The sequence below is a fragment of the Aulonocara stuartgranti genome (genome assembly GCF_965226115.1).
Source record: "Aulonocara stuartgranti genome assembly, chromosome: 5".
Lineage (NCBI taxonomy): Eukaryota > Metazoa > Chordata > Actinopteri > Cichliformes > Cichlidae > Aulonocara > Aulonocara stuartgranti.
In genome coordinates this window covers 23,524,503-23,546,957 of record NC_138943.1, presented here as the reverse complement: position 1 = coordinate 23,546,957, position 22,455 = coordinate 23,524,503, and the positions used below count along the sequence as shown (strand labels likewise).

Here is a 22,455-nt window from a genome sequence, read left to right as displayed (position 1 = left end):
ATGTTGATGACAAATTTTTTGTTGAGTTTTAATTAAGTTACGAAATACATCTGCAGATCATTATATTTTAATTTAATTTAATTTTGGTTTAATTTTATATTTAAATTAAACCAAAATAATAAATTATGTCATTTAGCGCTATTAACCATAACTACTGTAACTACTGTAATTAAGTGTAACTGTAACTAAATTTAACTACTGTTTTTAGCAGATTTTTAGTCATAGTATCAATTCATCACAGAAATCTGAGGCTTTATTAAAGAGGATTCAGTTTTAAGTCCCACAACATTTTATTTATTAACTGCAACCATATTATGCAAATATAGAAAATAATTATAATAGTTATAAAAATGATACACAGAAGACACAGAATATTTTTTGATTTTCATTTTCCACTTTTCCAAATGATCTGTTCAGCTACAAATGTTAAATGTTATTTACATTTCTAAATTAATGCAACTGTAGGATATTGTCTGTTAATGCAAAATATTTACAACATTAATACATTTCATACAAAGCAGATATTATGGGAAAATTGCAATTTAAGAAAAATCCATATCATACTTTTCCAAGTAATATATGCATGCTTGATATGTTAAATACAATAAAAGGCCAAAAACAAATTTGAAAGTATAGTATCATAAAAATCAAAAAACAAAACATATAATGATGCACAAACAAGATGTTAAATTGATCTTAAGGGTGGCAGTAACATTATTACTTTAACACCTCCAGAGTTCACCATATCAATCTTCCTCCTACTAAACCATTTGAGTTTGACTTCTCCCACCAGTTGTTCCATTGCTCTCTGAAGTGTAGCCGTTGGTGAATGAAGCTGAAGAGTTGAAGCTCTGCAGCATCTTTGACTTTCCCAAGCAGGTTTTGTACATCATCTCAGCACGTCGTCTGAAGTGATGGTCCAAGAAAAAGTAAATGGCTGGATTCACGCAGCTGTTGAGGAATGCCAGGCAGCAGGAGATGATGAGCCCGTTTTTAAGTTGTGAGTTAACTTCACAGCTGGTTTCAACATCTGCGAGACGTAAAATAACTGTGATGGATTTAAAAACATTGTAGGGGAGCCAGGACACCACAAAGGCCACTATGATGCAGAGGACCATCTTCAGGGAGTGCTTGCGGCGCGCTTCAGCACGAGGATTTCCCGCAGCAGCACAGTGCTTGTTGAGGTGCATGATGATGGTGCCATAGCAGAGCATAATGATAAACACTGGGAAGATAAAGGTGAGTAAGGCCATGACCAGGCTTATTCCAAGAAAAAAAGGTGAACTTTGATCTTCTGTACAGAAATTGCCATCTTTCTCTACTTTCCGGTACACCAGAGATGGGATGCCAAGCACCAAGGAGCTTGCCCACACTGCAAGACAAGTGGCACGAATGCACAAACTACTCCTGAGGTACCTCGAATCCATCAGCTTCACAACAGCCAGGTAGCGATCAACACTCATGCAGGTAAGGAAGAAGATATTGGAGAAGCGGTTCACAGCAATCATGTAGCTGCTCATCTTGCAGAGAAAGTTGCTAAATTGCCCAAAGTTCCAGTAATTTTTCTTCATTGCAGAAATGGCCCACAGTGGCAGCGTCAGGACAAAGACGAGGTCAGCCAGGGCCAAGTTGACAACAAAGGTGTCCACGAGACGACCACCTCTCTTCTTGTTTCCCACCACTAGGATCACAAGGAGGTTGCCCACAAATCCTGTGAAAAATATCAGGAAATAAATTGTAGGCAAAAAATACTCTGAGCCATTAAGGGTTTGTTCACACTCTTCCTGGAGATCATAAAGCGAAAAATTGTCAGTGTAGTTCTCAGAAATGTACAAATAGTCTACAGGAGTTGTGTATCCGTCCATTCTGGAAGATCACACAGAGGCTCTGTAGTGCAGCCGTTGTATTGTGGCAGAGTGGTTAATCTAACCATGTCAGCATGCAGCTGCTTGATATTACAAGTGCTAACCACAGAGAATCCTATTTCAGCTCTCTTCCTCTCACTTTACTGTGCTGCGTCTCCGTCTCTCCGTCTGCCAAAAACAAACAAACAAAAAAACTTGACACACATTAATCAAACTTGCTATACAATAACGTGATGTTCCAATATTACAGTGCATTATTATGGGTACAGCAGATCGTATGAGTGCAAAACTTTTGCATTTAAAGTATAGAACTCCTACAAATGTTTTCCTTCTGAAAAACTTTGAAGTCTTATACATATTTATGCAACTTTCTACTCTAGATTGTTATACGATGGTGCCTATATTCATAAAAAAGGACAGATTTCACCTTTAAATTGCTTTACATGAGCGCATTTTCTTTTTCCTTTATCAAAGAAATTGTGTATTGATGTGCCACACCAGTAGGGGGCAGTTTGATACTGTATGTGGTGACCTCCCACTTAATGTCAGGGGCTGTGATTCCTGAGAAAATGCCACTGATCTACTTCAAAGCAGTAGAAACAGACAGGATATACACTGTTTGGTTCTTGTTTCTATGCTTTTTCCTGTCAGACTTGATATTTGAACTGCTGATCTCACCTCTGTTTTATTTTGTTTTATAGAGAAAGTAAGCTTTCCATTACTTAAAATTCAGCGGTGCATTCATCTTTGTTTGTGCAGATTTTTGCGGATTTTAACCTGCTTACACCTGCCTGCACGACTCTTACTATTTAAGTCCAAATCTTTCATTAAACAGTATAGTGATCATGATTTCAGTTATGCTGTGTTCAGACAATGTGACTGCATAAGTGCACACATTTGTAATTGTGTGACAGCATATTATACTGTTGAATTTTAGGAAGCAGCTGACCTACATGTCTGAACTTAGATATAGAAGTTCTTCATTGTACAACTGTAAACACATTTGTGTGAAACCCTCAGAGTGCCAAGGAAATGTATATGACCAAAACCTCAAAACCAAAAAAAAGAAGAAGAACAAAAACGAAAACATGTATCTCGCGAACCAGAGATATACTCGGTTACGCCTGAATACCAACAGAGTCAGCAGAGGATATTAGTCATAAAACCAAGCAGACACTAAAGAGATGTGTGTACATTGTGCACAGATGTTTCCACGCATAACCACAAAAAACGACCATGAGCAACACTGAAAATCACTTTTGTCAAATAAATGGACTTCAGAGTTTGATTTTGGAATTTGAGTGGACCCTTGTTACAGGAAAGGAAACTGTCATCACGACTACCTCGACCACGACAGGGCAGACCAAAGGTGAAACGAAGTCCCTGGTCTGGCTCGTTGCTGTTGTGTTAGAGCCAGAAAAAGTGAGGCTGGCCACATCTTATAGGAGCCTGGAGAATGTGTTATTGTTCTGCGGAGAGTTTCAGTTAAGAAAGCGCAGTGAGTGAATGACCTTCTTATGGGATCCCTGCTCCACTTTTTAGCATTGTACGTTATTCAAACACTCCTTCACTTTGTAGTGTCAAGGTGATGTGTGGATATACTCATCACGGCAGAAAATCCTGTCAGTGCTCATTGTTTGGTTCGACGTTGTTCTCCCTCACACTCAGCTGTACCTTTTCCATGGAAAAGTTTTAATTATTTCTCCTGCATTCTTGCTGCTCTGTCAGTGGAACGCTACATTCCTCTCCTCGAATAAGTGCTGTCTCACTCCAATTGAGCAGAGTAAATGTGAGAGCCAGTGAATGGAGCAGCCTCAATAGGAGAAAATAAACAATTGCATTGGTCCATGGGTGCAGCGGGGGAGAGCGGATGAGAGGAAGGGAAAAAGGCCTCCCTAACGTGCTAAGATTCCCATGGATACTCAGTCCTTTTTCTGTTTGGAGGAGGATCTCGTAAAGTACTTCAACAGTGGATGATTTCTCTTTTCCTTTTACTCTGTTTTTATTCGAGGAGAGAAAGGGTGGTATGTGTCAGGGTGATTGTTAGACATGGTGGTGGTGGTGGGGGGTCACATGCACACATGTGCGCTCTTGTACACACACACACACACACACACACACACACACACACACACACACACACACACACACACACACACACACACAGATGTACAATTTGCTCCTCATTTGTCAAGTGTTACGTTTAAGAAGGGAGTCCATTGTTTGGGTGTGAAAGGTTCTTGTTTTAGCAGTTTAACTGAATCAAAAGTTCCCCCAACACAAAGGGTTGCGCAGCCCCAGTGCTCTATTTTACCTGATCCCTGATGTCTGAAATACTCCACAGTTTTAACCCACTTTTTGTCTCATTTACGTACAAAACCAAATGATGCAAAACGCAGAATAACATCTGAATGCTCACATATACGTGATTACGTAGATTTAAAGTGTGGGGGATAAATGAGTCAAAAACAACTAAAAGAGTCATTCCTGTGAAACTTGGGTTAAATGTCATGTAAGCACAATTCCCAGGTGTCTGACTCTCCTCTGTCATTGTTAAGAGTTCACGACCCAAGCAAAGAGTTGGCAATGTGAGTAACAGAAGACAACAGTAGATGTTTTTCCCCGGGCTGTCAAAGTGAGGCCTGCAGGCCCACAGCAGGTTAAGAATGCATTTTCTTTATCAGCAGTTCATGTCATATCGCGAGTAGTGCATTTCTCTCCCACTATTACAGCAGACTAGAGACTAGTCACACTCCCAAAGTTGGCTAAAGTTACTTTTAATAGTCACTTGATAATTGGAGCATTTAGAAATAATGTTTTATATTACAATGTCACCTACAGTGAGAGGTAGGTATTAGAGAAAATCAGTTTAGCTTGTACATGTTGGTTATTTTTTTTCCTGTGTAGCCAGCTGTAGCTACATTTACCTCTGAGCACACTGACCTCATTGCATACACGCTAGTAGAATTTCTTCCACCACATAAAAAAAATGAGCAAAACGTGTTTTTCCCCTGAGCGACATCTTTAAACATCTAAAAGATAGCTGTGGTACCAGCATCATTCTCCTCTTCAACGCCCATGCTGTGTATCTGCTCTTAATGTGCACAAACTTCCTCAGATTTGAAGTGGAGCTGCTTGGTTGTAAAATAATGTGAATGTTTCCACAGTGCAATGACTGCCCTCTGTGCCAGCTTGCTAGGTGACCTTAACATACACTCTTACAAAGCCTACATCGTGAATGTGTTGGGGATTTCCTTTGGCCACAATAAAAGAACCATGCAGTTACATTTGCGATAGTTTGCTTGACAAAGTAGCTAACTGATTTGTAGAACTGCTAAATGAATGTTCAGCATTACTTGCTCCAACAAATAGTAATGCGAGAACTTGCCCTGCAAATGCCCTACTTTGAAATGTCTTCCCATCAACACAGATTGCTGAAAAAGATAAAAAAAAAAAAAAAAAGACAATTAGAGAAGAGAAACCATCATCATCTTAATAGAAACACTACTAACACTTACAAAATGTTTGGCCCTTAATCATTTTCTGGCTCCATAAATTCGGTCATGTAGGTGGTTAATTAGGTTTTTAATATAATATCCACATTTTACTCTAGTTTTTAGTTTGAAAGTATTAGTGGCGATGTAGTCTGGGGTGGTAAATATCTGAAGATACCCGGTTAGTGTGAGTGTGTCATTAGGTGAACACTGAAGCTGTGCCCACAGTCACTTATTCATTACCAACAAAGAAGTTGGTTCAAAGTAGTAGTGACAGGGAAATGTGGATGGGAATTTTCTCCTTTCTATAAACTGTGTAGAAAAAAGAATACATGTTAGAATAACAGTGTATTTGTATGTGTGAGTTATCACAATCATTAAAACATAATTACTGAAATCTGTCAAACCCCCCCCCCCCCCAAAACCTTGTTGCTATCTTGGTCACAGTATCTAAAGCAGTGAAAATGGTCATTATATGTAACATTCCAGAGAGGTTTTGGTATTTAATTTAATTTTAGCAAAGGCACCTTGCATGAGTAAATATTGGTTCATGTATGAGGGACTTTTTTGGTTTGTTTTTGAAGTTGTTGGTCATTAGTTTGATGGCACTGTATTGTGGCTGAATTTAATGTAATGACTAAACACCAATAAAAAGACCACAAGTGGAATACAACACTATTACTGCTATTCTTCATGATGATGCAATGGAAAGAAGACTGCCGTCTATTTGAATTTTTTTTTCATTCTTGATTTTGCAAGATCTGCTTTAACCTTTTTCATCATGCCATGCATGTCACTGTTTATTTTGATCAGTTCAAGGAACATGACTAATGACGCTAATCCACCTGCTTGTTTTTGCAAAACGGGAAATAAGCTACATGACTCAAGGTGACTTGATATGGACTGGAAGCTTAAATGTGTACAGGTTAGATTTTCATCCCCCAGCATTTAGCATACATGCTGCTGAATCACTCAGGGAGTCATGTTTCATCTGCTTTTGACATAAGAAGCAGGCACGAGAGAGGACGGAGCAAAGAACTCTTTCAGCCGGATCACATTTTTATTTCAGCAGTTTCATAATGTGCATACAACATCATGTCATGTTGTCATGATGAGCATATATTAAAAAATGTTCAAATAATGCAAAAGAAAATTAGCATTTGTGCATTTGTTTATTGATCTCTCGCTACAGTCTCACAGTGTTTTAATTATAAAACACATTTGGTCACAAAGTGCTCTACAGCAAAATAGACTAAAACAAATAAAAATCCCAGGAGGAATCCCAAAGAACATAATAGACAATTAAAGTATAGCTAGCATTTAAAAGTAACCTAAAAAAAGGGATTAAAGATTCAGTTATTAATGAATTCTAGACTGATTTAATTATTGTGCTATTCTAGTTAAGCCTTGGTTGAAGTCAGAAACACAAACATTTTATTGACTAAATTAATGTTATTGGTGTTAAGTTGTAACTTTTATTACTTTTCACTTAAGTTCTGCATGAAGTCCAGTTTATGAGTCCATTGGAGACATATTGCATATTCCCTAATCGGTTTGTTTTAGACACTTTATAATCTAGTCATTATGTTGTGTAAACTTCAATCAGCTTCAAGCAGATTGGTGATAATTAAGGGAATAAAAAGCAACAGATTTGCAATCTCATTCCTAATGATAATAGCAATGAGATTGTGGATGTTTGTTGGCTTACAGGTATAGTGCTCCTGCTGGTTTCGCCTCGTCTCCCAGGGGAAATTTTTAGGAGCAGATGGTTGCCTGAGTGGACGAGTGTTAGCTAACAGTAGATGATCTTCTCAGCAAGGGGCCATCATGCTATAGTTTGCCCTTGTAAAATGAAGAACAAGGTTTTATCTAAATGTAACAAAAGATGTGACAATGCTTTTGATTACTGACCAGCAAAACAGGCCACGATTGGTCGATGACATTTGTCACGAGACCTGTAACCCAATCTGATCCCAGGGTGATACGAGAACGATGAAAGCCTGAGCTGTGGTCATGATAATAGAGACAGAGCCAGCCAGAGGTGGCAAAAGTACAGACTTTCTTTACTTAAGTAGAAGTACTGATTCAACTTCTATACTAAAGTAAATGTGAAAGAGTACAAGCAATGAAATTGAATGAAAGAAAGTAAAAAGTAGCTCTTTGAAGGAAAATTTTACTAACCATTTTTGACCTGACATTTTTGCAGGTACCTTGAACCTTGCGCTATATTATTACAATAATAAAATAATATTCTAATTCTAATGAATCTGTTATGTAGGACACATACAGTGAAAGAGAATTTTAAACAATAACAATTTACCCACATTGAAGAGAATGGCTTTCCTCCACACCTAAACAAAAAAATGAGCTTCAGTAGATTTTCTCGGTGTACAGGCTGTGATCAGCTGACCTGCTGCTCTTTGTGGGTTCACAGAACTAATCTGAGCAAGATGTCAGCAGTTTCACAAGCTATCTTGACTGATGTTTATCCTCTACTCTGACAGTATAGAGTTTATACTGCCTTCATACTAGACAGTATATGGTTGGTATAAAGTTCGTTTCCAGTGAATTAATCTAAGCATTTGCATCTTAAATGCAAATTACATGCAAATTCATAAAATCTAAATCTAACCATAAGCACCAGAGACACTGTGCACCAACGCAGTGCTTTAATGCAAGCTAACCAGTTTATCCAGGGTAAAACTAACCAGAGTTTTCATGCAACATTTCAATAACACAAAGTTAGTATAGCTTAGTTTGTTTTGCAGGACGTTTCACAAAATGAAAATGCATAATTATATGTATGGACGTTTGCAGATATATGCGTATGTATATGTAGTGTGTACGTGTGTGTGTACATGTCTATACTCATAGATACTTATAGATATCTATTATTTAGATATCTATAGTAATAGTAATGATACAATAGTTAAATTTATTTCTTGCATATTTCCACAACCCTCTATCCATAATCACATACGGTGTATGCTACCGTTGTATGTAGTGTATTATCTTATTTATTTTGTATTTTTTTGTATTTTATTTGTATTTTTTGTATTTTCCTTCTGCTATCTGAACCTAAGCTGAGGTAATGCACACATTTCCCCACCATGGGATCAACAAAGTCTTATCTTATCTCTTATCTTAAGTTAACAAAACACATCATGGACAATATGATGTATGTATATCATATGTTTTTATAATTTTAATCAATATATGATTAAAAGTATGGCATTACATGTAAGCTTAAAAGCAGCAGTTTATCAAGTGTCACTGAGCAGTCCTTACCTTTAAATATAACCTCTCTTCTTCATCTGCTGTCTTGTCTGTCTTCCTACGTCTTTCTGTTTAAATTTCCCTCCTGGGAAATTCAGACCTTTAGCTACCAACACGCAGCCTGATAAACTGCACACAAACAGTCTCTGTGTTTGCTGATGTTTCTTCAGCTGATAGAAACACTAAATTTGAAGTTACCTGACACCTATAATTCTGTCACTATCTTCATGCTTCCTCCTCTTCTGTAATGCTAGCTATTCTGAAGTACTGCGACCACAACTTGCGGACACCTGCACTCGTCCGGCCTACTTTGACTCCAGAGTATAAACCCTATAAATGATGCCATCAAACCTAAAGTAATTAGTCTGTTTTGAAAATGTAAGAACAGATATTTGTTTAAAAGTTAAGAAAGTAAAAGTAAAAAGTTGTCAGAACAACAAATACTCAAGGAAAGTACAGATACCTGGAAATTCTACTTAAGTACAATAACAAAGTATTTGTACTTCGTTACTTCCCACCTCTGGAGCAAGCACTTTCCTTCTGAAATCAATGATAAGCGTTTTCCTTATCATTATTGTCAGTATGAGCACTTTTACCATCTGAGCTGGCAGAACTACCGGCCTCCCGGTGAGGCGATAATGTGTCTCACTTTCTATGAGCTGGGACCGTTCCCACTCTGTGTTTTGTCAGTAGAACAGATTTCATTCTCAGTTTTGTCATTAGCTGTTTAGACCTGTTCATTTCCAGAGTGTTTTAGGTCACAAGGTCAGAGGACAGGCTCCCCCAACACCTGGGGGACAGAGTTCATCACTCAGTGAGCCATTAAGAAACAGAAGTCTGAACAAGACCAAAGACAGACCTATCACTTGTATAGGGGGTGATCAGAGAGAACATGCATTTGTCTAGAGGCATGAATCAGGGGCGCCACCAAGTGGGGGCCAGGGGGGGCACTTGCCACGCCCCACAATTTGCTGCCCCCCCTCAGCAGGACTGATCTATGTTCGAAATAATGTGATAAGGCTGTAGAAAAGGTGGTGCCAATCCCAGGGCAGATCACTTGTGCATCTAAGGGCCAACACAGAGACAGGCAACAGTTCACACTCTTACATGATCTGATACTTACTCGTCTTTCCTGAACAAGTTTGCTCTTAAACTTAACTCTGGGAAAGTGAATGCTTCTGCTTCTGAATTTATTAAAGCAGTGGTTGGGACTTCCAGTCAGCCAGTTAGAACAGATTATTATTTATGTCAACCTATTTTCAGTGATATCAACTTTAATAGCAGACAGTGAACTAGGCTTATAATTATTTTCTTTCTTTCTTTTTTTGCCATATTTTTTTTTTGTTTTTAGTGTGCCGTGCCAGTATTTTTAGTGGCCCCCATATGAAAAAATTCTGGAGGCGCCCCTGGCATGAATGTGAGCAAATGTGTGCTTTTAGGTAGGAAGAGGGCGGGGACATGCACAAGCATGGATGCATTGTTGATTTTGCAGAAGAATTGTTTTCTGAAGAGAAAGGGGGTGGATTCATAGGTGGGGTTGATGAATGTGTTGATGGTGGCATTTTGATAGGGGTAATTTTGACCTGACAGGGCCCAGGCTCTCTCATGAATCAAAATGTGTCAGCCAGTCGCTGGAGATGGAGGGTCGCTCATTGTGGCTCTGACACCCGTGTGAGGGGCTGAGGCTGCTGGGGGTCAAGTGTGACACCTCATTAGGACGATGTTGATTTAGTGTGGCCACAGCGCAACAGACCTCCTCCCATGGGGTATGGAGAGGCGTGTGAGTGAGGGGGGTGGGGAGCACCTCACACTGGACAGAGAATGGGGGCCTACTGCTCTTCGTCCGCAAGGCCATCATCTGACAGCTTGCAAATCACGCACCTCGACCCCTCAATCCCCCCCCCCCCCCCCCATTTAATTTCCACCCTATCCGTAGTTTTAAACATGCATTTCATTGAATCACAAAAGAGCTGCGTCCAGTTTCTGAGGGATATAAAATGTGTTTTCTGTTTTCTTTGAAGGTTGAAGGTCTGGTCTGGTCAGTTTTTCACCTCAGTGAGCCTACCACCCCTGGCAGAGCAATTCTGGTCTTTCACCTTTGAACTTTCAATTTGAAGTTTTCCATGATGTCAAGATTGCTTCTGACAAGCTGCAGTTGCGCTCTCAGCTCAAGTGCAAACATGTCATTTTAAGGAATGAGTGTTTAAGGTTTACAAGCAGCCCCCCTGTCATGTGTTCTAAATTTGTACCTAACTGTTTTGAGTAGATGCTACTGACAGAAATGTTGGAAACAACAAAATGTTGTTTTACTGTGTGAACTCACAGCTTGAGTGTTTCTTTTTATGTCATGCTTAAAGTTCCGTTTTGTCTCAGCAGTTAATCCCCTTTAGGGCAACTTTTTTTATCAGCACGCTGTCAGACTATTAGTGGTTTATATGACACTGAGCACTGTGTCATATACAGAGATGAATGTTATATGTCACCATCAAACATCAATGTGATTTATGTAACTCTGACTGCGGCGAAGCTAAAAGTCATTTCCGAACTTTGATTTGAAATATATTTGAGTATTAAAGGTTGTTGCATAAGTAGAACTACACATTAAGTCACAATACTGATTCCTGCACGCCAACAGCAACCACTCCTCAATTTATTCTTAAGGTTTGTTACTAACAAGAACTTCATTTTCTTGTTAGTTACTTAGTTTTCATTTTCTTTCTTCATCCATCTATCTATCTATCTATCTATCTATCTATCTATCTATCTATCTATCTATCTATCTATCTATCTATCTATCTATCTATCTATCTATCTATCTATCTATCTATCTATCTATCTATCTATCAGAATAAAATAGATTGATAAAAATGCTTTAACCATTATGGTAGAGTAACAGTAAGATTAAGTAAGTATGAAGACTGATTGTGTTAAGTCTAAACTTTGACCTTTAGTTGTAGTGCCCCCCTCTGGTCAAGTTGTTATACTGCATTTAAAATCGTCCATGTGCAGCTTTTGCAACTAAAACTATTCCTGCTGGTTTATGCAACCTTTACAGGAACTGCACATATCAATTAAAAACCTTTACTTGACACGTATTTATTAACAACAAACGTGATCATTATCTGAAAGCCAACATTTAAATAAGATCATGCAAACTGGTGCGCACCATTATGAACCATCATCTCCATTCTTCTTTGATGCTTGACACATCCACTCCTGACAACAGACTGGTGATGCATCTCATTGGCACAGAATTCATTGAGAAAATTAACATCTGTCTTAATGTCTCTCCAACTGCTTGAATTTGATTACACCGGCTCAGAGGCATCCACCAAATGTCACGGCTTGTCACTGTGCGCTTTCCCCCACTTTCTGTGCTGCACAAACGATATTAAATGACCCTTTTTTGCATTAACTCATCATGCATACCTAAATCTAAAATGATGGAAAGCATTGAACTAAATTAGTGTATAATTGTATGCATGAATAATGGATGAATATATTTAACTCCATCGTTATTAGTCATTTATTCATTAATAAAAAAGTAAATCAATTAAGATTTTATGTTTTTTTTTTATTATGTTAAATAAACGCTGAATTATGCCCAAAAACGCATTCAAATGTAAAATAACATTGTCATGAATCACACCTTTTTCTATTCCTCAGTGTGTGAGTGATGTGGACACACACACACACACACACACACACACACACACACACACACACACACACACACACACACAAATGTGCAGTGGGCCATCTGTCTTTTCTGATGCTGCAGATCTGGGATAACAATGAAGGCTTCGTGACATTTCACAGATTTGCCTCTAAACGTTTCACACCACCACAACAGACATCTGCTTTTCTTGTCACCGCTGTCGGGTGTGATAATTAGAATTTTGTAAGTTGCAGAAAATTATATTTGTCACCCACTTATCAATAAATCGCTCTCGCTGAGAATGAATGATTTATGAATGCTGGTATAGCTGATGTCACAGTCCACTTTTGTTGCCTTTGAGATTTTACTCATTAGCCTGAATAATAACTGTCACTAATTCAAGCTGTTCTCGAATGGCTTTTTGAATAGAAGGAGAGGGAGAGAGTGCGAGCGAGAGAGAGGCAGCAATAGAGAGGAGAGATTAACTCCAGTGAGCTCACTCTGAGAGGCCCAGGAACGGCTGAATATTGTTCTAGTGGTGGGGAGAAGGGGCTGGTGGGGTGGTGGTGGGGTTTGAGGGAAGGAAAAAAAAATCCCTATGCAACCAGAGAAATGAACTTGATGATCTCAAGGGGGCGGGGGGAGGATCACCATTCCTTGCTCCTGACAATCAAAATTAGATTGGCCAGCACTGTGTCAACACTAGCCTCAGTTAAGGCATGACAGGGGGAGGGAGGGAGCACACCCCACTCACCCCCACCCCCCTGTGGGTGTTTGAGAGTTTGCCATGTGAACTATGGAGACCCCACAGTGCCTTTCACTGACTGCTCAAGCCCCAAAGAAATCCTCAAGCCTTTTTTATTGGTCGGCACTGTAACCGATGGCACCTCTTCCCCCGAGTTTCATATTTTGGCAGCTCATTAATGCTTCAGTTTGGTACTTGGCTTCATTACACCCCAAAACTTGAAGTTCTGGGATTTTAATCTGCAAGAAATAAACGTGGGGGCATTCCTTCACGTTTTTAACCTTTCACTCCTCCTCACTTCATCCCGTGTGAACTCTTAAGGTCGGCTGACCCGTGGCATTAAAGCTCAAATTCATCCAAACAGCCCTGCCCCTTTTGGTGTTCTCTATATATTAGTATATTAAAGGGATGTACTTTAAAACTGGCAAACAAACAAAACATGGAGATAAAAAGATATAGATAAGTACATGCGACTGTTTATCAGGCCGTTCACATTTTATCCTACATATTAACCAAAGGAGAATGCTACCCTTTAGAGCAAAAAACAAAACATCAGCAGAACACACTGCATAAAGCAAATGTGAAAAAAATAAAAACAAAAATGTTTAAGATGTTGTGATTATGAAGCAATCAGTTTAAGTTGTCAAGAGCCTGAAATGAGGCCTTTATTTTGTTTGTATTTCCCCCACATTAGCTATTGGTGTAAAAGGAGAGTTAAGAGGAAGTTGATTAAGGGTTGTGTTTTTGCAGGTTTGGTCAGTGACCTGGAATATTTGGTGTGTCCAGCCTTACCATTAGAGAGGGAGTGCAGCTGTGTCCTCATCTAACCCCCTTCTTTTTATTCCTGTTTTATCATCCCAGTGAAATTCATCTGAAGCAACTCAACAGAGGAACAACTTTTGTACGTTTTCTTGATTATAGAGACACGGCATCCTGGTGTTTTGGGTATTTTGTGTTATGTTATTGAATTTATTTGCTGCAGGATTCATTAATGGTATTACATAATATTTCTGAGATTCTTACTCCTGGGTTTTTGTCTCCTGTTGATCCACAGATTTAAGATATTGCAGTGATAGGATTAATACTCGTGGTACTGCAGGGGCAAGAGTGTGGGGTTTTGTTTTTCACTCTTAAGCTGATTCCTGTTGTTGCCAAAAGAGAGATGTCCGACTGACTTTCAAGCAATCACACGCTGCTGTGAGGAGCATTCAAAATAAATGGAGCAAATGTGCTGATTGCTGTTTACTGGCAGAGGAGGATGTCATTAAGACGTCGTACCTGTGAGGACTAGAAAGAAAACTATCTGCTTTTTATGTGTTTTTCTTATAGATACACCTTCCTCTAAGCATTTGTCTCCATTTTGGCAAAAATCCTGTAACACATATTATGGTTAGGGGGATGAGGGGTGAAATGAGGACATGAGGAGAAAAGGAAAAACAGGGAATAAAATGAAAACAAACAACATCAGCAGGTAGTAATTTGTTAAGTATTTACTAGATAGTTAACCTACAATTTCTGTGTGAAATGTAAAATGATATTTCACATCGATGCATATGTAATTAATGCCTGCATTTTGTATTGTGTGCACTTAAAAACACTCCAGTTTATTTAAACAACTGATGAATAAAAATGCTCTCATGTCCTACATTGAGGTGAAGCAGCTTTCAGAAGAAAGCTCAAGTATTTTTTATGTAGAACATTTAAAACCGTGTGTGTATTGTTTTACAATACAATACACACATTGAAAAGTTTCACAGCTCCAGAGATCAGCAGTTTTCAAAAGCTTGAGAAAAACATAAAAATAAACTTTTTAAAAAGCCACAGCTTGTCCGAGGTCACACCAAATAATTAACTCATAGTAAATTAATTACCTTCAATTTCCCAAGGTTTATAAGTAAAATGCATTTCACTCACTGACATTTCACTTGCTGAATTCAGGAGAATGAGAGGGTCTGACTGCAGAGGGTTTTCAGACTTATAATTGAAACATTTGTGACTTCCTTACGTGTGCCTTGTATTTAAACAAAGGAAATCCTTCAGGGTTGGGGTTGGTCATCTTGTCCCCAGGTATACTCTGTGGGTCTGTGAGACTGTACTGCGACATGCCCGAGCAAAGCTGCACTTCACCTCCACCATCTCACCATCAGGGCCAGCAATTGTCTGCTTTGAACCAGATGGTGTGCTGGGAGCACAAAAGAGTGACAGCTGTCATTCATGGGAATGAAAGAGTCTCTGTAGTGAGCTGTGAGTTAATGTGTGCAAGCTGCACCGGAGGAGAGAATAAAATAGATTAAATGAAGTTGGTAACTGTGTTTCCCTGCATCAAAATAGAAAGGTGGCAGGGTTAGGTTACGTGAAGCAGACTAAAATCGATGCAAAGGTACAAACTCAGGAGTTCGATGTATGACTAAGTGTGAGCTTTATATTAAAAGATGATAAATGTACAATAAAAGTGTTTCGGTTTTATTCTTTTCTCTGCATTTAGAGAGGTTAGGGGTGATTTACAGCTCATAAAAGTGAACCATATGACAAAATCTGAACCAAACCAAAAAGAAAAAAATATTTATGATCAGCTTGAAAAGTCAGGTTTATTGCAGTGTTGATAATTATAACATTTAATGAGGATTTTTCAGTGTGACCGTTCATTTTATTGTCACGTGAGACTCTGAGTGTGTGACCTTTCTTGAACAGGCCCCCTCTCTAAACAGCAGCCCATCTCCAAGCCAGACAAAAAGGTGTTACTGATAACTGTGTCCAGCAATTTAAGTTGTTGAGTGCTGCCCCCACTTCACCTTCTTTCTAAACTTTATGGCTATAATTGCCATAAAACTCCTCCTAAACCCTCCCAGCCCCCACCACCCTGAGATCTTTGTGACATGTTCAGCACTCCCATTGTACTGTACGTTTTCTTCTCCTTCCATAAGAGCCAGTATGGCATACTTTAGTTCTTATTTAATGAAGCTGGGTCAGAGTTCATCATGTTAGCGGGTTTAAGGCCCTAAGTGCAGCATTCAGCCCTTAACACTTCATGTCCAACTTGAACAACCCCTTCTTATGTGCCAAAACAATAAAAACATCCATCAATGTCCCTGTCTATGTAGGGCGCTTATGACTGATGATGTGTACGGTGCATTGACGCACTTGAGGGCCAGGGGACTGTGTGAATGTTTGTTTATGTCGAGTGAGGATTTGTCAAAAGGTTTATGTCATTGCTGGCATCGGGCTCCTCGAGCTTGTACTGGGTGGTCTTTGTCTGTTTGCATCCGTAAAAAGCTTCGTTCTCACTCTCGTTTGTCCCCTATTGATTCTCTAAATTAGGTTGATGAGAGGCCCTCCTATCAGGTGGCATATTAATTGGGTCAGGCTGGATTTTATATGAAATCCAAATAATGGCAAGTCGAACCCCAACACTAAACCTTTGTCCTGCAAGTGCTCTCTTTCACCAATTAGCCTCGCAGTGAATCTGCTTCCTGCCACCTCTGCGGCCTGTCACTATGAACCAAGAATTAGGATGCCACCAGCTGCTCAAGCAAGTGTGTGTGTGTGTGTGTGTGTGTGTGTGTGTGCGTGTGTGTGCATTAGAGGAAGACAGGAGTGTGTTTGCTTGTTACTACTGAGCAGGTCCTGTCCTCTGTATTTGTTTTATTTATATATTAGGTTTGCATAGCCCGTTTAAGAACTTCCATCCATCTATTTATCCTATTTAAATTTCTGCAAGTTTAAAGGTTCATTTTCAATTTGGTTACATTTAGTAGTTTTAGGACAACAATACGAAAAATAAATGTATCAGCATTTTCCCTCTTGACATCCGGGTGACAGTATTTATTACAATTATAGTTTTCATGTATAGTAAGTGCAACATAAACAAACCCAAAAAATATTACGATCTAATTTAAAATGGTCACCATTTTTTAAACAAGAACTAAATGGTAATCTTTGCTTTTACACTTAGCTTATCCAATTCCATTCAATTCAATTTACGTATATAACACCAAATCACAACAGCAGTCTCCTCAAGGCAATTTATACTGCTAGATAAACACCCTACAGTGTTAGAGAGAAAAACGCAAAAGCATTAGGTGATTTTGGGAAGGAAAAATATTGTTTTCACAGGAAAAAACTTGCAGGATCAGGCAGCGGCACACATCTACCACGTTTGGTCACGGGTGAGGAGAAAGATAAGAGAAAGAACAAGAGCAAATGTTTAGTCTACTCTGAACTGTTGAACATGTATAAAATTGGTTTCAATAGTAAAAGAACAACAACAACAACAACAACAAACCCCCCCCCCCCCCTTAAAACAGATTTTGTAAAAGCTTTTGGGTGAACTCCAGGACTAACAAACATCATTAACTTCCTGAAAAAACACAAATTAAAAAAGCTATATAATAATGTGAAATAATGTTCAGGCTAACGTTGTTAGCATGTATTGTTTTAATGTTTATAATGTTAGAAAATAAGACATTTACTTTTATGGTTAATTTCATGTAATATTTCTCATTTCCTCTCTAATGGTGCGCTAACACCAGGGGTTCAGTTCTTCGCTTGAGTTCAGTTTGTTTGAGTGTGATGACGGTGTACCGGACATGCTATGCATAACTGCTGTAATTACATCTTAAGGCTTCCTCACTGAGAGCTGCCACAGTGAAAATCTCCTTGTTAGATAAACAGCAAATATCTGACAGGACAGTATGTCACAGCTTCCCCAAGTAAGCCACAAAATGCATAAAATCACGAACCACATTGTGCTTTGCGAAAGTGCTTTTCACGAATGCATAGTGAGAGAGCTAAGAGCAGGAAAGGAGCTGAGATGCTGTGACAAACAGAAGTGTACTTGGCTTGGATCTGTGAGAGCAGGACAGTTGGGGGTGGGGGGCTGGTGTGAGTACAGTCTGAAAAAGGTATTTGTCCAGTCAGTCTTGAGGTGGTTATAAATATTATGTAGCTATGAGCATAAAAAGCTCACATTGACTCATGATGAGAATTGAACATGAGCAAAATAAAGCAGGAAACTCAACACAAACGGATACAAGTTAGCTAGTTAACCCTAGTTAACCCTAAACTGTCTAACTTCCACCTGCAACTTCATTTAAGTGTTGGTAAATGTTGACTTTGACTGTACAGTAAGTAAGTAATGGTTGACACATTTGAAATGTGATCTAAAATGATCATTTTATTGATTTGAATACAGAATTTTCTCTTAAAACTATTATAAACATAAAATTTAATGTTCTAAGACAAAGTGTTTGTTTAGGTTAGCATAATTTTACCCATTCTAGACAGCATGCTGCCAGAATAGAAAGGTAGAGCTCATCATGCTTGTGTAATGCACTTATACCTACAATTTTTTTTTCACATATATGTTGAATTTAGTCTATTATTTGGGCTCCTTCAAGTGTTAATTTGCATAATAGTCTGCAATAAATTCGTCCTCTTTTTTATTTTTAGTGTACTGCAGATATTAAGCAGCAATGAGTTTAAACATTAGAAGGTCTTCTAGTCTTAAATGTTTTAATGGTACAGTCTGATTTGGTAAATTGAAATATTTTATGTACATTTTAATCTTAAAGGTAGGACAGATGCACACGACAGGGGTGCCCTTTGTCACCTCTCCTTTTTGCCATTGCAATTGAACCGCTAGCTATTGCTCTGAGACACTGTGTTGAGGTTGAGGGAATACGTTGTGGGGATATCGAGCATAAAGTCTCTCTTTATGCCGACGACATGCTCTTGTTTATTTCCAACCCTTCAAATAGCCTCCCTAAACTTTTAGATGTACTCAAGGAATTCGGGACAATTTCCGGATATAAGGTGAATTTCGGGAAAAGCGAGGCAATGCCTTTAGGTACAATAACCGGGGAACTTTCGTCTATTTTAGCAGCTTTCAAGCTCAGCTATAACAAGTTCAAATACTTGGGCATTTGGATTACGCAGAACCATAGAGAGTTGTATAAAACTAATTATCTTCCTTTATTGTCTGAGCTAAAGGAGGATTTTGGAAAGTGGGAGTCCTTGCCTCTTTCGCTGGGTGGTAGATTAAATATCATTAAGATGACTATATTTCCTAAATTTCTATATCTTTTCCAGTGTCTTCCAATTTTTTTTAACTAAGTCATTTTTTAATAATCTAAATAGTCAAATCTCCTCCTTCATTTGGAACAAAAAACCACCTAGGCTGAAACAGAGTGTATTACAAAGACCGCGGAGCGCAGGAGGCTTAGCACTCCCAAATTTTTTGTTTTATTACTGGGCAGCTAATATAAGGGCATTATTGTACTGGATAAAAGACCATGATAATTTATCATCATCATGGGTAACACTGGAGCAGCTGTCGGTGAGTCAATCTTCCCTGATGTCTTTGCTGTGTGCCAGATTACCTCTGGCTTCACCACGAATCCTCTTGTTGTCCACTCACTGAAATTATGGTATCAGCTCAGACGGCACTTTAAACAGACTGAACTCTCTCTTAATGCACCACCGCATAGACATTGCATGTTCTCCCCATCCTTAACGGACAAGGCATTTAACATATGGACAAAGCTTGGAATAACATCAATGACTGCTCTTTTCACGGACAATATCTTTTCGATTGTGGCTCAAGAGTTGAGAGTTAGCCTTGTAATTGGAAGGTTGCCGGTTCGAGCCCCGGCTTGGACAGTCTCGGTTGTTGTGTCCTTGGGCAAGACACTTCACCCGTTGCCTACTGGTGGTGGACTGAGCAAAATCAAGGATGGGTTTGACCCCACATGTGACCGGTGCAAACGAGAGCCTGCTTCCCTATTTCACATGTTCTGGGCATGTCCAAAACTGGGTGGCTTTTGGAAAAGCATATTTGAAACCATGTCCAACATATTTGGTGTTCCAATTGCACCCTGCCCGTTTATAGCTATTTTTGGGGTGACGCCTTGTGATGCCAGTCTTTCCAAATCACACTCTGACTGTTTGTCAATATTGCCATAATTGTTGTTGGAAGCAATTCTTTGTTCAATAAAAAGACCTTGATCAAAAAAAAAAGGTAGGATAGATAAATAAGAAACCAGTTTTACCATTGGCACTTGATAATACAGCCCACAGCGGGTGCAGTTCTCCTAGAATTAAATGAAATCTTCTTCGATTATGTGAAATTGTGATACAAAGTGTTTCCTACTTACAGTTAAAAAGTAAACACCATTAAACTTTGTGGGTCAAAGGCTCTTTATTGTCTTTTAATGATGGGTTTTATCAAAAATATTAGTTGTTTTGTGCAAACTTTTCAATCATAAGTTACAAAAAGGCTGTAAAAAGTAGAGTCATGTGAATAGAATTTTTATTTTTCTATTATCTTTTTGATTATCTTTTTGGTGTAAATTTGACCAAACGTAATAATAATAATGATGTCTGCACAGACAGGATCAGATGCACTTTTTGAACAAATGCCCTCAACTGAAGGACGAGTTTAAGTAAATGAAAAGAATTTTTTCTTTCCTATTAAATGGTGTTTGTCCTGTTATGCTTATTTCAATTTGTTTATCCAAGTGTTATTTTTTCATGTTCTTGTTGTGTTTGTTGCATTCAGTATAATTTCCTTTTGTGTGTGTTGTATTTATTTTTTATTAAAAGCTTCTGAATGCAAATCACCCTAAACAGTGAAAGGGAGAACAATCCTTATCACATTTTACATCTCTTATCAGAGTATAACTGAATAGTCAAAAATCCCTCATACAAACAAAAACAACGTGTAATTACGCTGTAAGATCGGAAAACTATGCCACTTCAGCCTGCTTCCATTAAAGGTATTACCCATTTACAGAGTCAGTCAGGGAAATATGTTTATTTCTATGCAGAAATACATGGAAGATAATCACTACTTAAATGTAATATATAATAATTTCTTCTTTCCTGTAAAAACTTGAATTTTCACCCCTTATTCCAGTGTATACGGATAAGCATTAGTTTGTAAATATAATTACCTTGTTATTCTAAGATAAAAGACCTTGAAATTCCTTCCATATTATAAAGTGCTCATAATCCTGTCTGAAAACAAATATGTCCAATTTTAAAATGTGGTGAAAAATGGGAAATAATGAACTTCATCTGTTTGCAGTTATCAGTCTTTACCATCATGGTAAAAACAAAGATTTTACATATACATTGTATATACATAACTACCTAACATGACATCTTACACCACATCATTATTTATTTTATTTTATTATTATTATTTTTTTAACAAAAAGTACGCTAAAATGCAGAAGCAATGTGTGAAAATCAGTAGCTTGCAGCACCATCTTTAGCAGCAATAATGTGAAGTAATTGTTTTCTGTGGGACTCTATCAGTCCCTCACATTATTCTCTTCTGTACCAGGTTGCTTTTTTTCATTGAGAGTTGTAACCACTGATTTATCTGCAGCTCTCTCACAGCATCTCAATCAGGTTGAGGTCTGGACATTGGGCTGTTGCAGCACCTTGATTTGTTTCTTTTTCAGTCATTCTGTTATGGGTTTGCTGGTGTGTTTGGGATCATTGACCTGTTGCTTGACCTAATTTTGCCCAAGCTTTGCCTGTCGGACAGATGGCCTTTCAGACTTAATGACTCCAAGGTGCCCAGGTCCTGTGACTGCTAAACAAACCCAAATCGTCACCCCCTCCACCACCGTGCTTGACTGGTGATGTGATGTATTTGTGCTGATAGGCTGTGTTTGGTTTTCCCCAAATACAGCACTGTGCATCAAACACCTCGACTCTCTTGTCTGTCCAAAGGAGACTGTTCCAGAAGTTTGGTGGTTTGTTTAAATGCAAAACCTGAGCAGTGCTTTGAAAACCATGCTGACATGGTGTTTTTATAGTAAGGAGGCTTTCTTCTTTTCAAGTAAGCCATACTTGTTTAGTCTGTTTGAACTGTACTGTCATGAACTTTAATATTTAAGATGCTAACTGAGGTCTGTAGCTCTTGGATTTTTTGCAGTTTCCCTGAAACTGAATGTTTTCCACTTCTGAATGATCTTTCTTACTGTAGTGTATTTACATAATTGTAAGAGCTGCTAAGGGCTGGATCATTATTATGTCCTGATACATAAAAATGTAAAATTGAAAGACTGTGTTTTGTACATTTCTTTGCATTTATCTTTCTGTGATTCTATAGTAGTAAACAGTAATTTATTTCATTTTTGAAGAGAAAATAGAGTATTTAGGATGGCAGGTTGAGGTTCTTTTGAAAAAGAATAGCTAAAACATGCAGGTGGACTAATTCATTTTTAGTTTGTGAACTTGGTTCTGTATTTTAAAGCGTGGACTTTGATTGTGAACTAGTTCATTTTATTCTGCGTGGTCCGAAGTTTCCCATTTGCGCAGATGCAAACCTTAAGAACAACAAAAGCAGCATAAGCTAAATAAATGATTTATTGTACAAAAGAAAAATGACAGTAAATAAACAACAAA

At 38.4% G+C, this 22,455-nt stretch overlaps 1 protein-coding gene across 1 annotated transcript; it reads right to left on the bottom strand.

The window, feature by feature from the left end:
* Positions 1-313: 313 nt before the first annotated feature.
* gpr25 (G protein-coupled receptor 25) lies at positions 314-1,988 on the bottom strand. The gene has a single exon (XM_082533519.1). The coding sequence runs from the start codon at positions 1,863-1,865 to the stop codon at positions 762-764; it is 1,104 nt and encodes a 367-aa protein (XP_082389645.1). The 5' UTR covers positions 1,866-1,988; the 3' UTR covers positions 314-761.
* Between the last annotated feature and the right edge of the window lie 20,467 nt (positions 1,989-22,455).